Here is a 17719-nt window from a genome sequence, read left to right as displayed (position 1 = left end):
AGAGAGCAAGTCCCACTGCAGAACCTAAGCAGAGGTACGGCTCCTACTACCAAGCAGCACCTATCCTGAGCTAGGGATTTAACGGTAGAGGAGAACGGGCTCGGCTGTGGAGAGCCAGGTGCTATTATTCCACATAACATGGTCTGTGAAGAAGCAGAGAGAAGAGATGTTCAATCTGAACTGCAGTCATTTTAAATCTTAATTTTGGAGGCTGTCGTCAGCCTAATCACTTTACAACTAAAAGTGTCATTTAGACTGATTTGATCCAGCCCATTTTCACCACACTCCTGGGGGGGGAGGGGCCGGGGGGAACAAAACTATACAGCATCCGACACCTCAGACACCTGCCAGAATAGGCACTGTTTTCCGAAAAATAGCCCATCAGATGCTGGTTGCTAGAGATTATGCTACAGTGAGAAGCCACTCAACATGAGTTACACACAGAAGCAGAGCTGGGCATGCTGCAGAGCTGGCTGAGGTTGCAGATATAGGGCTTTATCTACCTACAATGGCAAAAAGAAGAACTGGAATTCTCCAGCAGTCATTGCAATGGTGGAAGCTGTAGTGCAGACAGGACATAGGTGCAGGTGAGGTGACTTGATGATAAAGAGACCAGTGCCCTTGACAAGGTTCCAGGTAGATTAAAGTAAAATGGGGTCTCCATTATTTTAATCGAGTGAATGACGGGAACAGCACAGCCACAAAATTCATCTTCTACTCTCCTCCAGTCCCATCTTTAAAACTTGATTATTGGCTAACCAGTTCTTATCCAGCACCGTCTACCTCAGCTAAGGTAAGTGCTCCAAGTATGTAAGAGTTTCTCCTTCACTGCTGGGGACTGAAAAGGACAGTCAAGAAATTGCTAAACACTGACTGAAAACAGAAACAGTGCTAAACATCAGCTATTTGTTCCCTCAGCATGTTCACAATGTGCTACTCTGTTGCATAAATGAGTAGGTTGTATCTATCAAACTACACAAAAATTAATGTTATATCCACAATGAAATGCTTGAAAAGACCAACAGTGAGGAACTTGGGAATTTCATTAGTCTCATTTCATGCAGTCATATCCCAGGGAGAGACCCATCACAGTAAGAAATCTAATGGTGCATATGTATATAGATAAGTGCACACCACAATTGCCCAGTATTTGTACTGTATACCAGTATCGCACAGCTGTATTTTAGACAAGAACCAGTTAGTTATGATTTGAATGGTGCTGGGCTGTCCTGGTCAGGGATGACTCTCTGGAAGCCCCAAGATCAGTTAGCAGAAGACAGCTCAGACTTGCATAAACAAGGTGTAAGTTGTTCCAACTAATGTCACAACAATCTGGGTCCTGGAAAAGAGTGGACTTTGTGTGTACATGTACACACACACACACACACACACTTTACTAATTCTGTGTACATTTATATGTACGTTACACTACACACACACAATTAGTGAAGTAAAAACTGCTCTTCAGTCCTACAAATATCTTTCAGATGTTACTCAAGACAGAAAAAGCTGCTTTTCTAGGGGCCCACTAGCACATAGGACTGTTACTGGACAAGCCTATCTTAGCGCTGTTACTTGTGGAAGGTATGCAAGCTATGCAGGCTTGGCAAGTTTCTCTCAGTGACAGTCAGGAAGCTTACCTCTCTGACCAAATGTAGGCAAAGGAATGGGGCAAGCGGTTGAAGACCAGTGTGAATGTAGTTGCATTTCTGTAATTTCATGAACTAGTCCAATAACTATATCTAACTGCTGCTACCTTTGAACACACCCTTAAGAGATGAGTCAATAGGAGACTGGTTTCCATGCCACAAAAAACTGTGCAGGACCAAGAAAATCTGTTTCTCAGAGATTCAGTGGCCTGGTAAGAAAGAGAGAAAACGTTAAGATTTCTGTATTTTTGAATAGGATCATGAAGCCAGTTTTCCTTACTCATAAGTCAGTAGGGGATCTTGAGAGAGTCAGGACATCACAACTCCATCGTCAGGTTTGATGGAAAGCTTTACTCAGAGGTTGTTGATGTTCTCAGAAAGTCATTTCTGTTAAAAGCAAAACTTCCTTTTAAGGTTTTAGCACCAATTTAAAGAGTCACCCACGTTTTCCCTAAAATTCTTCACTGTAAATTCCCACGTATTTTACCTGAAAAAAATAAGTCAGACTAAGTTTCCATGATGTTGAAGTCAAAGCATTTTCTACAGGAAGGTTCCAAAGCTGTTACACAGGTGAGTAAAACAGTACAGATGTAAAGTCATCTTCACAGGAGTCCATGGGTTTTTCTGTGCACGAACACCAGCAGGAATACATAGCACTAGGCTACTACTTTACATGCAAGAAGTGCTAAACAAACAGTAACACCAAACTTAAAGCACTTTTGGACAAAGACATTTAGCTCTAAAATCATTTTTTATGCATACATATTGTTAAAGAGTTAATGGATTAATTTGGTGCTTATGAAAGTAAGAACACCATGGGCTGGAGCCAGGGAAGCCAGTCTTGGGTCAACTGGGTAACCACAACTCAACCTAGTTCCAGGTGTCTTCCTGAACGGCCTCATTCTTCATAGATCAGAACAAACTGCTACTAAGGACAAGAGCAGCAGAAAATCCACTACCATTAGGAACCTTATCAGGATTTGAATCTGGAGCCTAGATGTGAATGGCTAGAGTAACTTTCATCTCCCGTCCACCCCATTTATCCTTTTAAGAGTTCACATGCCAGCTTATGTTTCCAACTCTCACACAGCAGGATATAAGTATGAACAAGTTCAACACCTGAACAACCTGAACAATTTCACAATCAAGTTCACTTCAATCTTTCTAGGCTACTCAATAAATAAACACCCCAAGTACAATAAAATTTGCATACCAGACAGATTCATAATGTGCATAAATAACTATTTTCTCCTCCAGTTTTCCACCAAGATTTCAGTGAGGCTTCTTCCTAAGCTTATGTGAACCACTGGAAATCCTAGCCAATATTCAGGTTTTCTCAGCTACATCAATCTGTCATTGGAGGTTTTAGAGATAACCAGTTATTTACTCAGTTTCTGCAGTTAAAAAACAAGATATTGGGGCAATTTCCTTGACCCTGTTGTAGAATTACATAGCACGTACAAGGAGCTAAACCAGAGACCCAGACAACATGTTCATTTTCTTTCAAATGCAACTTTTCCACCAAGCATTCCAGCTACAGTGACCTCCCACCTCTGTGTTTGCACTTGTATAGCACCTGTCATGCAGAACTCAAAGTAGATTATTATATATTCATTAATTAAAACTTAAGTGTAAGACAGGAAAGCACAATAAGCACCATTTTACAGATTAAGGTAAAGATGCATGGAAAGGTGATTTTCCTAATGACACAGTGAGTCAGTGGCAGAACTAAGAAGAGAGCCTAGGGCTTACCTACACTAGGAGAATTAGGTTCTTTCATTTCCCAGCAGCGCAGCTCCACCAACTGTAGGAAAGGTGTAAGATGTGGTGTAGGTTAAATGACAGGATGGTACAAACATCTGAACCCTGTCTACACTACAGCAACCAGTGGGGAATTACAGGTCCCCATTTTCCTAGAGCAGATGCAGCCAAGAAGTCTCGAGTCCTGGGACCAGGTGTAACCACTGGGTAAGACTCTCCCTGGCAACACTGTTTGCATCGCATGGTATCCACTCCTGCATTCAGACTTCGCCTCTTCAGGGCCAGGACTCCATTCTTCACTCAGCATGTTTATACTCATCACAAAGCAGTTTGCACATCTGCAATACTATATGACTAATAACAGGTCCTTGCTGACTCTTGTTTCTATCATCTATGTAGTTAAAGAATTCAGGACATAGCAAGATAAATAAACTAATGCTGCCAGTCACAGGGCGGGCGCTATCCGAAGTGGGGAGGGAGACGGTTTGGGTTATGACGTGGTGAGAACACCCCAAACCATATTACATGTTAAACCTGAAACCGCCAGGGCGAATCACCAGAAACTGGGAAATGCTGCAGTTAACCCAGCAGCCTATAAATAATGATAAACCACCATGCGTCAGTCACCTCGGAAGCAAAGCAGCCAGGCTGTGGGTGCGGGAGAAGAATGCCCACATCTCCCTCTGCAAAGTGCCCTGGGAGACTCCTTGTGAAGGAGCATGCCTGACAAGAGAGCTACAAAATTCGTCAGGTGAAGTCTTTTATTGGACCAGCTTCCGGAGGTGAGAGAGAGAAGCTTTCCAGCTCACCCAGAGCTCTTCTTCAGGTGTAAGCCTGAACGCTGGGCTCTCTCCCCAACACCAATAAAAGACATTACCTCCCCTGGTCTCTCTTGCATCCTTGGCCCAGGCTACCCCACCACTGCTTATGCCACTAGCACTGGCCTTTCCCATCACTAGCTGTGCAGGATTTCACCACTCAGTTTGCTGGGCAGCAGGACGGCAGTGGGAGCGCTTGGCGGATTCGGTCACTTGCTGCTGTGTCCATCAGACACGGGCAGGAGACTCCAGGCCAAGGACCTCCAGAGAAACTCCCCGGGCTCCTGGGAGAGCTCTGACCAGCCCATACCTGTGCCCGGACACCAGTGAAAGGGGGACACCGTGTGAGCACCGGGGCTCCTGGGGAGGGGCTCCAAGCCCTGGTCCCTGCAGGACGAGGGAGGCTGCAGTGGCTCCTGCAGCTGCGGTCCTGCCCGGCTGCCAGGACCCAGGTGAATGGGCAAGAACGGGAGAGATTTCAGCCACGGCAACTGGGCCAAGGGAGGGAGCCCCAGTCCAGCAGGCACGGCCCCATCCCCCAAGGGGGGGGGCCACTACCCGGGGGGGAGGGACAACCCCCATCCCCCAAGGGGGGTCACTACCCGGGGGGAGGGACAACCCCCATCCCCCAAGGGGGGGTCACTACCCGGGGGGAGGGACAACCCCCCATCCCCCAAGGGGGGGGCCACTACCCGGGGGGGAGGGACAACCCCCCATCCCCCAAGGGGGGGGCCACTACCCGGGGGGGAGGGACAACCCCCCATCCCCCAAGGGGGGGGCACTACCCGGGGGGGTTAACCCCGCCCCCGGGGACACAACATCCCTTCCCCACAACGGGGGCATGGGGCCCCGCCCCGCCCCGCCCCGGGGGTGACCCGCGCCCCCCTCACCGGTCCCGGCGGCCGCTCAGCGCTCCTCACCCATGACCCCCGGGCCGGCCGGAGGGATCCGGCTCCTGCCGCAGCCCAGGCCGCACTTCGGCCGCCTCCTGCCCGGCTCGCTCCGCTCTCGGCGGCGGCCACCTGACAACGGAAGTGACGCACCCCAGCGCGAGCCGCTCCTCCGCCTGGCGCCGCCCCTCTCCCCCGCCGCCATCTTTTCTCCTGGCGGCTCCGACCACAGCAAAGATGGCGGCGGCCGCTACCCGGCGAAGGGAATGACTCGGTCTTTCCAGAGCCGCTCCTGATTGGAAGGCGGGGCCAGCGCCGCCAACGTTGATTGGATGAAACCGTAACCAGGCAGGAAGGGGCTTGAGGAGTTTGGCGGGTGCTGGTTGCCGATTGGCTGATCACCGCAGAGGCGGGCGGGAAGGTGACGGGGCAGGGCGGGTCAATCTCCTGTGCTGATTGGCTGCGCCCCAGGTGGGCTGGCAGGGGGAATGGGGACTGGCGGATAACTGGGATGTTACAAAGCTGCCTGGCTGTGATTGGAGGAGAGCTGGGTGGATATTTGCCCGCGCTGCCCAGGGTGGGATGGTGACAGGCCTGGCCCCAGCAGTGCAGGCCCCTCCCCCCCATGCACCCAAAGGCCCTGGGGTTCCACCGGGAGCTGTCCTCCCTGGCCAATGCTTTGGGGTCCGGCGCACAGCCCCACGGCCAGCCCGCGCCCCACACGCCCACCCCCCCCCCCCGAAACACCCCGACGCCCAGCGACGGGCGAGCGGGCGGGTGAAAGCAGCCGCTCTCCAACCAGCTCCCCGGGACACCGGTAACGGACGAAGCACCGGCGCCGGCCGGGGAGCGCGTCCCATGGAGCCCTCCGGCGACAGCCGAGCGCCCGGCTCGCCTCCTCGAAGGAGACCTGCACCACACGGGCCAGAGCTGCGCCTGGGACCCGCCCTTGGCAGCTTTGCTAGACGCTGAAAGTCAGGGGTGTGCGGGGGACCAGAGGTCCCCATTTTACAGGGACAGTCTCAGTATTTGGGGCTTTGTCTTATATGGGCACCTATTAGCCCCCACCCGCGTCCTGCTTTTCCACCCTTGCCGTCTGGTCACCCTGTGTTGCACACACCCTCCAGTGCTCCAGCTGCCGCCTGCCATAACCGGGCTCCAGGAGCTATCCACACGGTCCAGCCTGACCGCTCGGCTCACTGTTCTGAAACCTGCGGCGCTGCCCTGCACTCCAGCTACACAGGCATGTGCGCCTCCAGACAAAGCCCTAGGAAGTTTGAAATTGCTCAGAGTGGAGAGCTCACACAGCCACTGCCTGGCTGGGCTCCTGGCAGCAAACAGGCTCCTGCCTGGACTACAGGGGTGGGGCTGGATCATTCTCCCGGGTGTGTGGGGAGACGAGGCTGTGGGAGATCTGCAAGGGAACCAGGCCTGCTCGCCTACAGCAGGCCTGCAGACAGCGCAGGCTGCTGCTGGAGGAGGAGGGGGGAGAGACTCCTGACGTGCTGTGCAGAGCCAGGGAGGGAGGTGGGGGCTGATGTTGGGGTGTCCCCCTCCCTTCACCTCTGTACAGGTCTCCTCTGAGCTGGGCTGGGGGAGACAGGAGGATACCAGCTGTCTGTGCACTAGCTTCTGCCTCAGGACTGTTTGCTTCCGGCTGCTGTCTGAACTTAAAGAGACAGCGTGCAGACACGCTCACTGTCCCTCAGCACACACTGTCTCTCACATACGCACACTCACTCCCTGTCACAAACTTCCCTCCCCCCACCCGCCCCTCACACACATCTGTGGGCTTCTTGTGTTTGTGTTCGGTAATGTCAGTTTGGCTGACGGCTGTTGAAAGCAGCTGTCAATCCAGGAGGATGCCCATGGAAGGATGGGATACAGAAACCCGCATGTGACGCTGCGCCTGCCCCATGAGGCACTGCAAACCCTTCCCAAAGCGCCCTGCCTGCAGTTGCACAATGGGATAGCTGCCACAGTGCGCTGCTCCCTGCTCGATTCAAGAGCTGGTAGTGTGACTGCACTGCACAGACACAACACAACTCCCAGGTCCTTGGGCTGGGGCCATGGCTAGCAATTTCAGGCAGAGAGTGCAATTGGGACACATGCATGAACCTGCCCCAGGGGTTTCTGAGTCCCCGCCCGCAGAGTGGGCTGAGATGGGGACACACCAGAGATGGCGGGCAGCCCTTTATGATCTCCTCCAGCTCCCAGATGTTTGGCGACAGGTGATTCATGTCAGGTGTGGTGCTGGAGCAGCCTTTTCTGTGAAGCAGCCCAATAACCCGTCCCGCACAGTTTATGCAATCTCTTCCCAGCCTTCGCTCCCTACCACGCCTCTGGTGAATCAGCTGCACACAGAGGGCAGCAGCAGATGGGCACTCTAAAGCAATTGCATCACGCAGGGTGATTCATGCAACAGGCAGGGCCTCCTCCCTCTCTGGATTTTCTGCCTTGCAGCAACCACAAAAAGCCCAGGAACATCAGCCAATTACTCCCCTCCTCCTGATCGCACCAGCCGGCCACGGGAGAGCTAAGGGTGGGGGGCACGGGGAAGGAGGGCAAGGAGGATGCTCTACTGTGGCTGTGATACTCCGGGATATTCCAATGCCCAGTTACTCCGCAACGTCCTGTCTGCAGAAGAACAGATGGAACCAACAGCCCACATGGTCCTTCCTAGCCTATGCCATGGAAGATCCCGGCGCCTGCATTAATGAGGATCAGGAGACAGTGGCAGGGGATGGGGAGGGAAACTCCTGTCTGTGGCCCAACATGTCAATTCCTGCTGCAGTCCAGACCCAGCATGGCTGAGACCAGCAGCTCCCTGGAGTCCGGTAGGATTGACACCTGGGCTGTCCCTACATGGATATGCATCTGAGGATCTCCAAGTGAGGGCCCCTGGGCTGTGGTTACTGTGCCTGTCTCCCTACTGCAAAGGCCTGGGAAATCCCCAAAGTCCAGTTCCTATACACACCCACTCCTGAGAGTGGGAAGCAGATGGGACTGGGCTTTGTCTGAAGCCCCCCAACGTGCAGCTGTCTCACCAGCTGCTCCAGACTGGCTCAGAGGCCGCACAGAAAGCACTTCCAGTCATTTCCCTGGTGCGAGCTGTAACTAACCAGCCAATGCTGCTGCAAGAAGGGGCTGCTGTCATCCTGGTGTCTGTGAATCCATCCCTCTTCCTGGGAGCTGCCTGGACATGTTGCGAACTGTGTCATACTGAAGCTGTGGGGTCACTTTGTCTTTACGAGTGTGGTGTAGAGGTGACACCCCCTGCTGCCCCTAGCTCCCAAGGGGACTGGAGAGGTGCGTGCATGTGTAGGCTGCAGCCTGAGGTTTCCCTGTGGTTCTTTGGGCAGCCCTGACTCCAGGAAGGGCAGAGTCTTCCTTTCGTGGGAATGGTGAGCTGGTCCCTCTCCAGCTCTGTTGACCGGCTGACGCAGATGCAGAGAGCAGGGGTTAATGCCCAGCTGATCTCGTTGACGTTATTGTCACTGCTGAGAGCTGTTTCCAGGCACCGCAGGCCCCACAGCGGGAAGGGAGAGCCTCGCCTTATTCACTCAACAGCGGCATTGCAGGAACGGGAGACCTTGCTGAGGGACCACACGCATCACCAGAAGCACAGGGGACACTGGCTCTGTCCACCGGGGCATAAAAGAAGCTGCCACCCATCCTGAGAAATCAATCTACGCCCATATGCACCCTCCATCCATCCACCCCCAGCCACCCCCACCCACCACAGCCTGGGCTGTAGTTAGGGTACTGGGAAATCTGTTCCCATGCTGCCCAAAGCCGCTGGGACATTACATCTCTGCTGTCATGGAGCCAGGTTGCCGTGGTGATTGGATGACGCACCCTGATGGACAGGCAGGGGGGTTGTGGGTCTCTAGGGCCAGCAAACTGCACTTTCCCCAGCCGCAGGGTGCAATTCCCCACCCCCTACATTCACTCACTCAAAGGGGTTTTGAAAGAGCTTTGGAAACACACACCCTTTCTCCCCTTCACACATTGCTCACTCACTCTCTCTCTCTCACACACACACACACACACGCACAGTGTCTCTCACCCCAAACCATCTCTTGCACACTCACCCCAGCTCCCCAAATTGGCACAACTGGCAGGCTGTGCTCAGGGGACAACCAAGCCAGGAATAGCAGGGGGGCTGTGGGTTGGGATTGAGGGGCATCCACAGAACTGGAGTGGGGGGAATCTTGCCCAACTCCTGCCAGCGCGGAACTGAAGTTCCTCAGTGATACCAGGTTGTTGCTGCATAAGCACCAGATTTATGCCCAAATTCTTTAAAAAGTCCATGCAAGAGGGAGGCTCTTGGCTGGGCGCTGGTGGGACGAGCGAATGAATCAGGGGCTTATTCACGTGAAGCTAGTTCTGTTGCACAACCACATCATTATAAATCAGTGCCCAAGCCCTGGCTCTGGTTCAGTGCTGCTCTGTCTGGATGCCAGCTGTTTCCCACTGCCCACAGGGCTCTCAGCATCTTCAGCAGACGCAGGGAGCTACAGCGAGCCCTGGCTCCCCAGGCCAGGGGATGCACGGGCTCAGAAAGAGTGAGTCAGGAAAGCACGTGTGCGGAGAAAGAGAAACCTAGATAGCAGAGGAGGAGGGCACCAACCCCTTCCCCCACACCAGCTGCCCTTTAACTCAGAAAATGTCCCGGGTGGCCACACCAGCCAGCTTGTGAAATCATGGCTCTCCCTTTTCCAGAAGGGTCTGTGATTCTTGCTAGGTCAGGGAATTTTCCACCTAACTCTCACTAGCTGGAGAAAAACATAACATGGGGCAGAATGTGTGTGAGTGGAGAGCTGGGGTGTGTACGTGGCGGGGAGAGGGGGGGAGCCAGTGCAGCTGGATCTGGCAGATGGATATGGTGGGGCATGTCTTTGGCCCCTACTGGATGGACTAGTTGAGCCTTGGCAAAGTATAGCTTTTCCCTTCTGGGAGCTGCCTTGTGGGGGGCCCAGTTCTCTGCTGACCAGTGCCATGGGGGGGCTGTTTACCCCCAGGCCAAGTGGGTGCAAACACTTCCATGCTCCCTGGGTAACGTCTCACCCTCTGCACCTGTGTACATGGCAACAGGAGGTGCAGGGTGATGGGGGGCAGCAGCTGCTCTGTGTGAGTAGAAGATGCCTTCTCTGCCCCAGAATTACCACCTCAGCAGACATCCATCCGCCAGGCCCCAAGGAGAAGCAGCTTCCCCCCACCCCCACAGCTTGGGGGGCCAACGAGCCAGTGTCTGTCTCTGTGTCCGTCACACACAGACCCTCCAGCCCCTGCGGGGGTTGGGGAGACGTGGGTGGTGTGCAAGCCATCGCTTCCATTGCCTGTGCCCAGGGCAGACCCTGACCCTGCAGCAGCCGCTGCCTTAAAGAATCTGGAAATAGAACAATAAATAAATAAATAAATAAAGACTGCTTCCTTCCTAGTACCTCGCCCCGGGGCTTCCACCCCCTCCAAACTACACCACCTGTGCCCCAGATCACGGCTGAGGAAATCAAGCGTCACGCCTAAGGGGCCCCAGCGAGTCACGGGTAGCGCCAGGAATAGAATTCAGAACTTCTGACTCCCAAACCCCTCCCACAGCGACGGACTCCTGTGTCCCCAACCCCAGAGCACACACCCACGGCCAGACATGGGAACGGCAGCTGGAAGGGGAGTCCCTGCTCCGCTCCCCAGACTGCATTCCCCTCCGAACCTGCACACCATTCCAGCTCCAGCACGGCTCCTGCCAGCTCACAGTGCAGCTCAGACTGTCCCCGTGTGTTAATGAACAGCTGCACCTGACTCAGCCATGCCCACACCTGAGCTCTCAGATGATAAACAGGAGAGGAGGGCCGCGCTGTGATCCTCTGATACAGACCCAGACGTGCACGAGTGAGGGGAAGAGACCAGAGCTCCATCTGAGGGCAGCCAGATAGTGCTGACTGACAAAAAGATCCCTGTCACAATAGGGTGAAGTCATCTATTGACCTTGGCTGGGGCCCAGGCTGCCTCCTCCCTGGCTTGAGGGAGCAGCAGCGAGCTGGAGCAGAGAGCTGGCAGGGACACCCTTTGTGTTGCCTGAGTGACAATTTAGATCAGTGAATCCTCAAAAAGTAATTTCAGTCCCATTACTTTCCCTGGTGAAGATCAGGCAAACCCTCCCCGCCCCCGGTATGGCTGCTGAGATGAACAGAGTGGTCCCAGGCTGGTGTCTCTTTGTGGGGTTAGACAGCCTGTCTCTTGTGGAAACAAACATCAGCACCCTGGAGCACTGATACCTCACGGTGCTCCACGAGGAAGGCTAGGCCAGAACAGTGACTTCTGTAATCATGCCATGCAGTGCTGGTGGACTGGGCTGGATGAAGGCAGCAGGGGTTGAAGTCCTCTCCCACACCAGGTGCAAGACTGGCAGAAATGACAGACCATGTGCATGGAAGCCGGGATCCTTCTATTATCTCCCCACTTAAGATCCAGCTTCACCGCGTCCCACTCATCTGCTGGCAGGAAATGGCCAAGCTCAGCTAGACACTATTGAACTGATGTGTGTGTCCCTAGAGAGCCAAGCCAGGCACAGGAGCTCCCAGCCCAACTGGCTAAGGGATCCCTGTCACTCTCACCCAGCTAGAGCATCGAGGACGGGCTGGGAGAGCTCCAGGACAGAACTATTTCAAGAGACGCTCCTGTTTGTGTGACAGCGAGGGGGACTCATCCCATTGAACTATCAGCACTCTGTGCACTTTCCTGCCTGAGGCACAGCCTGCACTACCCACGCTCACAAGGATTTGCCAGGGCACTGCTGGGGGAAATCTGAACCAAGCAAGCAAGCCCAGCTGCCTAGGATGAACGTGTGAGCTAGGAAAGTGCTGTCCAGAAATCTGGGGTGGATCCAGGGAGAAGCTGGACAGGTGGCTGCGAGTCACCACATTCCAGGAAGGAATTCCAGCAGAGGAAGCAGGCCATCCAGCAACCAGCCTCGTGCTCCGGCACACAGCCCTAGGAGCAGACTAGAAAAGGCTGGAGGCCCAGATTAGAAGTTTCCTTTTCTATACGCATGGGGAAGGGAAGATTAATAAAGAATTAAAGAAGGGTAATGATATAAACGTGCATGGATTAAAACCTGGCTGATAGGTCTAAAAATGTAACTGTAAATATGGAATCAACACCCAGTGGGAGTATTTCCAATGGTGTTGCCGAGGGAACAATTCTTGGCTCTACGCTATTTACTATTTTTATCCATGACCTGGAAGAAAAATATAAAACCATCACTGATAAAAGTTTGCAGAGGAGACAAAAATTGGGACCGTGATAAATAATGAAGAGGGCAGGTCACTGATTCACACTGATCTGGGTCACTTGGTAAACTGGGTGCAAACAATATGTATTTTAATATGGCTAAATGTAAATGCCTACATATAGGAACACAGAATGTCAGTCATTCCTACAGGATGGGGGACTCTATGCTGGGAAGTAGCAACTCTAAAAAAAGACGTGGGGGGTCTTGGCTGAACCTGATCTCACAGTATGAGGCTGTGGCCAAAAAAGTTAATGAGATCCTGGAATACATCAACAGCGGACTCTCGAGTAGGAGTTGAGAGATTATTCTATCACCGTATTTGGCACTGGTACAACCACTGCTGGAATAGCATGTCCAGTTCTGGTGGTGCCCACAATTTGAGAAGGAAGTTGATAAATTGGAGCAGCTTTTCATTGAACCCAGGAAAATGATGAAAGGCTTAGAAAACCTGCCTTATAGTGATAGACTCAAGGAGCTCAATGTATTAACAAAGAGAAGGTTAAGGGTGACAATTACAGTCTATAAGTACCTATATGGGGGGAAAATATAGACTAATGGGCTCCACAATCTAGCAGCAAAACACGATCCCATGGCTGGATGTTGAAGCTAGACAAAGTCAGACTGGAAATAGTGTAAATTTTTAATGGTGAGAGTAATTAACCATTGAACAATTTGGCAGGGGTCGTGATGGATTCTCCATCACTGGCATTTTGAATCAAGACTGGATGTTCTTCTAAAAGATCTGTTCTAGGAATTATGTTGGGGAAGTTCCATAGCCGGTGTTATACAGAACAGAGTAGATCCGTGAAAGAGAAAGGAGACTGGGGAGGGATTAGGGAAGGTGGGGATTTCCAAAGAGCCCAAAGGCTTGTCTATACTGGGAAGTACTGCGGATTAAGGCAGGGTGTGAATGTAAAGTGCAATAGCTGTTCCTAACTGTATGTGGATGCTCTTATTCTAGAATGAGAGAATTTTATTCCAGTTTATCTTAATCCATTTTCAAAGTAGCTTAGGCTAAACTGGAACAAGGCCCTTTTATCCTGAAATAAAGAGTGTCTGCATGAGAAGTTGTCAGGAATAGGAGTTATGCCAGAATAACTCCATACATAGACAAATTCTTATGCTGGTAAATTGCAGGCTAGATGCACACACCCTGTGCTGACTGCCACCTACAGAGGTTTTCCTGGTTAGCTCCTCTCTCAGATTCATGCTACGGCTGTTGGTTTGTGCCTGCCTTCCTTCCTTCAGTATGAAATCTTAATGTGCCAGGCCTCTGCCAAAGGGAGTGTGTCCAGTCCTATACCACACTCTGACTTCCCCATCCTGTGCAACACACCAACTTCTCCTCTCACGGCACCAACGCTCGGCCCAGGATAAGCCATACAGAGACATGTCACCAGATGACCCCAAAAACAGTGGGATCCAGAAACCATGGCCGCTTTGTGCTTTTATTTAACCAAGAAGCATGTCACTTCTGACAGCATATTCCTCCCTTCTGCCCTTTGGTCACGCTTACAGTCACAACACAGTTATCCCTGAGAGCTTGCATGCTTCATGTTCTGAACTGTAGAACAGCAAATAAAATACAGAAAGGTTCTGAGCTCATCTGCTTGTGGCAGGCTCCACACAGCAGTAACATCTCTCTCAACCCTCCATATACGTCATGTCAGGCTTCACTACTTCCCCAGGCCTCGTAGCAGATCACTTGCCAACTGCAAGCAAAACACTAGGCAAACCACTGATCTACCAAAAAGAAATACACTTCCCATTTGCACAGCTCCATACACAGCCCTCCCCCATTGATTTTAGCCCCCAGTCAATTCACTATAGACTGACTTTTGTCTCAAGTTATTTCTATGATGGATGTTTTTAAAATTACAGCTGCGCCAGCAGGAGTCTGAATGAACAAACTATGAAAAATCCCACAAGCCCTAAGGCCTTCAAATCATAGGGGAAATTGACATTAGGGCTTTGCAACTGAAACACTCCTTAAACAAGATCTTAATTAAAAAAGGTCAGCTGCTCTTCAACAGGTTAATGCAGAGGTTGGAAAAGGCCACACTATAGACAGCTCTTGGTTCCAGAATCGAACTAAACACAGGGTGGGAGCAGAGTTGCTGAGACAATGCCTTGCCATTACGATCTGAACTATAATAGCACCCACAGGGCCTAGCAGATGCCACTAACATCTAGTGCAGCACAGAAGGGCGACAAATGGGGGTGACTTAGACTAACCTGCTGTTGGGCCGTGAGCTTCTAACACGGCCCTTAGAATGGGTGAAGCCAGACAGCCATGGAGGACCAAGCAGTACTTCCAAAGCAGCGTGGAGGTGTGGAAGCTGTTGGGAATAGAGTGGAGCGAGGTGTGCACAGCGGCATTCTGCGCTTTATTTGCTAACTCCACAGCCAGTGGTAGCTGTGGATACGCTGAGCTGTTGTTGAACTGTGCTATCAAGTGGCTCATAGGTCCAGCATGCGTGGCTGGGGATGGATTTCAAAGAGGGGGTGGAGAGAGAGGTCTAGCAACAAATCAAGGAGTCCTCTTTTCTCCTGCATGGCAAGACTCCTAGACCAAATTGACACCTACTCAGAGAGGGACTGTGGCAGACGAATGGTCAGCAGGGGAGCTCTCACTGATTCCCATAGCCACAACCACCACCATGCTGGAGGCACAGCCAGCACAGCTCATCCTCTGAGGGACTCTGCAGCCACCACTGCCACTCTAAGCCTCTGCTGCTTTCAGCAGGAGCTGCTGCAGCCACACCACCTGGATGCAGGCCTGAATGCACACAGGGGAGTGAGGCTGCATTCAGCACTTGGATTATCCCTGTGACTTTCATTTTAAATCAGGACACCAGAGATGAGAGGATTTATCGGCCAGAGAAAGACAGCACGGCTACAATTTTTCTCTGCCATGACCTAGGCCTTTCTGATCTCCTTTTCTATTGCAGACACAACCACTTCCAGCATTTGGATAACAGAAGGTGAGCAATCTGGGGTCACAGTTTATAGTTCATTCTCCCTGATAGCTGGCCCTCTGGCCTGTCTCATAGGCTGAGATTTCCATCTTGCTTTGCCATTCAGAAGGATTTTTCTGGTTTTAACTTGAGAATGGACATAAGGAAGTGAATTCTCACATCTTAGCTGGTGAGCAAAGATGAATAAGATACAGCCATTAATCAAAGAATAAAAATACAGTGATTACCCAAGCTAGCAGGTCAATGGAGTTGCCCAAAAGGCACTGGCGAAGCCTAACGATAACAGAAAAAGCTTGTTGGTTTCTGGACAAAAGTTTTATTTGAAAACAGTTTACTGATCAACCTAAGAACGAGAAGGGATACAAAACAGTGTCCTCCTTCCCCTTAACTTTCAGAGCAGCAGGAAACACACCAGGTCTCACAGAGACCTTTAAAAAAAAAAAAAAAAAAAAATCAACACACAAACCTACAGAGGATCCCTTGTCTGCATCTCCCCCCATCCTCAACAACAAGGTCAGGAAGCTGCCCTAAGTAACCACAACCAAATGCCTCTAACAGGCAAAGGAGGGATTTGAAAGAGAAGCCCAGGGAATCTCTCAGGATGAGACATGTTTGTTCTTGTCTTTAAAACTGTAGCCAAAGAGGCAGGAAGATGTCCAGTATAAAAGCTGGGGAGTGATGTTACAGGGGTGCTGAGAGCCCTACTTTCAGGTTAGAGCCCCCAGGGGATTCTGGACAATGCCCAGCAGAGTTTACTTGTGTCTCGCTGTAGGGAATTCCTTTCTGCCTTTGTCTCGGCCACCGAAGTAGCGCACCTTGTGGATCAACTGCAGCTGCTTCTCCACTGTGGCCCTGATATCCACTTCGTCAGGAATATGGACATAGCGAACGTTCCTGCCTGTCACAAACAGGTCGTCCAGCTGGGAGACTCTGCCCTGTCTGTCTGTGAAGGTCACCTCCGCCAGGCGAATGTTCATGAAGGCGTCCACGTTGGTGATGCGACCCGCTGCTGTGCTCTCGTCACGGAGATCGACGGTGGTGACGCGGCCGTGGATTCCTTGGAGCAGGATGACCAAGCTGTTCTCAGCAATGGTGCGCTCTTTGACAGAGTGGCTGATTTCCATCGCAGGGCGCTACCCAACAACTACAAGGAAAAGACCGAGGGAAAGCTCTGTAAGAATTCACCCCTTAACGCGCTCTAACTGCCCCTACTGCCCTCTCCCTCTGCAAGCCTCGGGCCCAGGCTGTCGGGGAACACACTGCACAATCCGTGTTCACACGGCTAAGGGTTTCACACCAGTGCACGGTGCTAGCTCCAGACACACGCTCCGCCTCCGCCACCCTGCCTCACGTCTGCCCTCCGCAGGCCACGGACGGGCTGTCCCGCTGCCGTTCGCTCCCGAGCCGCCCAGGGCGGTCGGTGCCGGGGCGGCTGGTTCCGCGTGGAGCCGGCCGCACGGCCACGAGCTGAGCAGGGCCCAGGGGCCGCAGATCCCAGACCCCACGGAGCCCCCCGAAATAATTCGCAGAGCGGCTCCCGCAGAGCGCGTCCGAGCTGGCCGGGCCGCCGGTCACTCGCTCCCGGGCTCAGAGACGGGAGTCCCGCCCCCCTCGGAGCGGAGCGGAGCAGCCGCCAGCCCCGGGCGCCCCTCAGAGCTCCCCGCCCCGCGCCACGGCCGCAGTGTCAGACAGGCCCTCAGACCGGCCCGCGCCTCAGTTTCCCGCCCCGCCTGCGCTGGGGGGGGGGGGGGGTAGGGGCCGTGCCCGGCTATACCGGCCCGATGCCCCCGCGGCTGCCACACGCATCGGACCTGGCATCTGGCCCGGCTTCGCTCCCGCGACGGGGGCTGCGCCTCCGGGCTGGGGAGGGGGGAGGAGAGAGCCCCACAGGGCCCTGGCTCTGGTCCGGTCCGGCCCAGAGAGCCCCGCCCCGACTCAGGGGGCCCCGCCCCCCCACGCGCGCGCACACACACACGTCCAACATGGCGTCTCCCTCCCGGCCCCGCGCGCTCCAGCCTGGGGGTTACTCACTGCTCGGCCTCACCGTTCCCGCCCCAAGCGGGCCGCGCGCCCACCCAGTGGCGCCTGCGCAGTGAGCAACCAGCGAGGCTGACGCCCTGCTGAGGCCAGCCCCTTTCAACGCTTGTGGGGTCAGGGGTCGGGGCGGCCGCTGCTCATTGGTTCGTGTCCGGGCCGGGGCGCCCAAATCCGGAAGTCGGCGGGCGTGGCCTGGCCTCAGCGGACAGCAGGTGACAATGACCCCCCCTTCCTCCGCCTACCGCTGGAACCGGCCGTTCAGCCCCCTCATAGGTTGCGGAATCCGTCGGCT

General features: G+C 53.3%; 2 protein-coding genes across 8 annotated transcripts in view; both read right to left on the bottom strand.

The window, feature by feature from the left end:
• The window catches only part of STK40 (serine/threonine kinase 40), a 39356-nt gene extending 34073 nt beyond the window's left edge, over positions 1-5283 (bottom strand). Inside the window, exons 1-2 of one of the 4 annotated variants that reach the window (XM_067533775.1) lie at positions 5119-5283; positions 3402-3453 (exon numbers count right to left, since the gene is read on the bottom strand). The gene's annotated coding sequence lies outside the window, so the exon portion shown is untranslated. The remainder of the gene's footprint in view (positions 1-3401; positions 3454-5118) is intronic. The other 3 variants (XM_067533773.1, XM_067533776.1, XM_067533774.1) reach the window with 3 other exon arrangements.
• A 9315-nt stretch (positions 5284-14598) lies between these two features.
• LSM10 (LSM10, U7 small nuclear RNA associated) lies at positions 14599-17714 on the bottom strand. 4 transcript variants are annotated; one of them, XM_067533999.1, is made up of 2 exons: positions 17435-17714; positions 14599-16534 (listed from the first exon to the last, which is right to left on the bottom strand). In XM_067533999.1, exon 2 carries the CDS (start codon positions 16512-16514, stop codon positions 16143-16145), a length of 372 nt encoding a protein of 123 aa, XP_067390100.1. In that variant the 5' UTR covers positions 16515-16534; positions 17435-17714; the 3' UTR covers positions 14599-16142. The 4 variants fall into 4 exon arrangements, with proteins under 4 accessions (XP_067390100.1, XP_067390098.1, XP_067390099.1 ...); XM_067533997.1 differs by having other exon boundaries at positions 17422-17713; XM_067533998.1 differs by lacking the exon at positions 17435-17714 and adding an exon at positions 17202-17363.
• Between the last annotated feature and the right edge of the window lie 5 nt (positions 17715-17719).

Source organism: Emydura macquarii, unplaced genomic scaffold (genome assembly GCF_026122565.2).
Source record: "Emydura macquarii macquarii isolate MOO-44397 ecotype Brisbane River unplaced genomic scaffold, CSIRO-AGI_Emac_v2 contig_3348, whole genome shotgun sequence".
NCBI classification, from domain to species: domain Eukaryota; kingdom Metazoa; phylum Chordata; order Testudines; family Chelidae; genus Emydura; species Emydura macquarii.
This window is presented reverse-complemented; position numbering and strand designations above follow the sequence as displayed.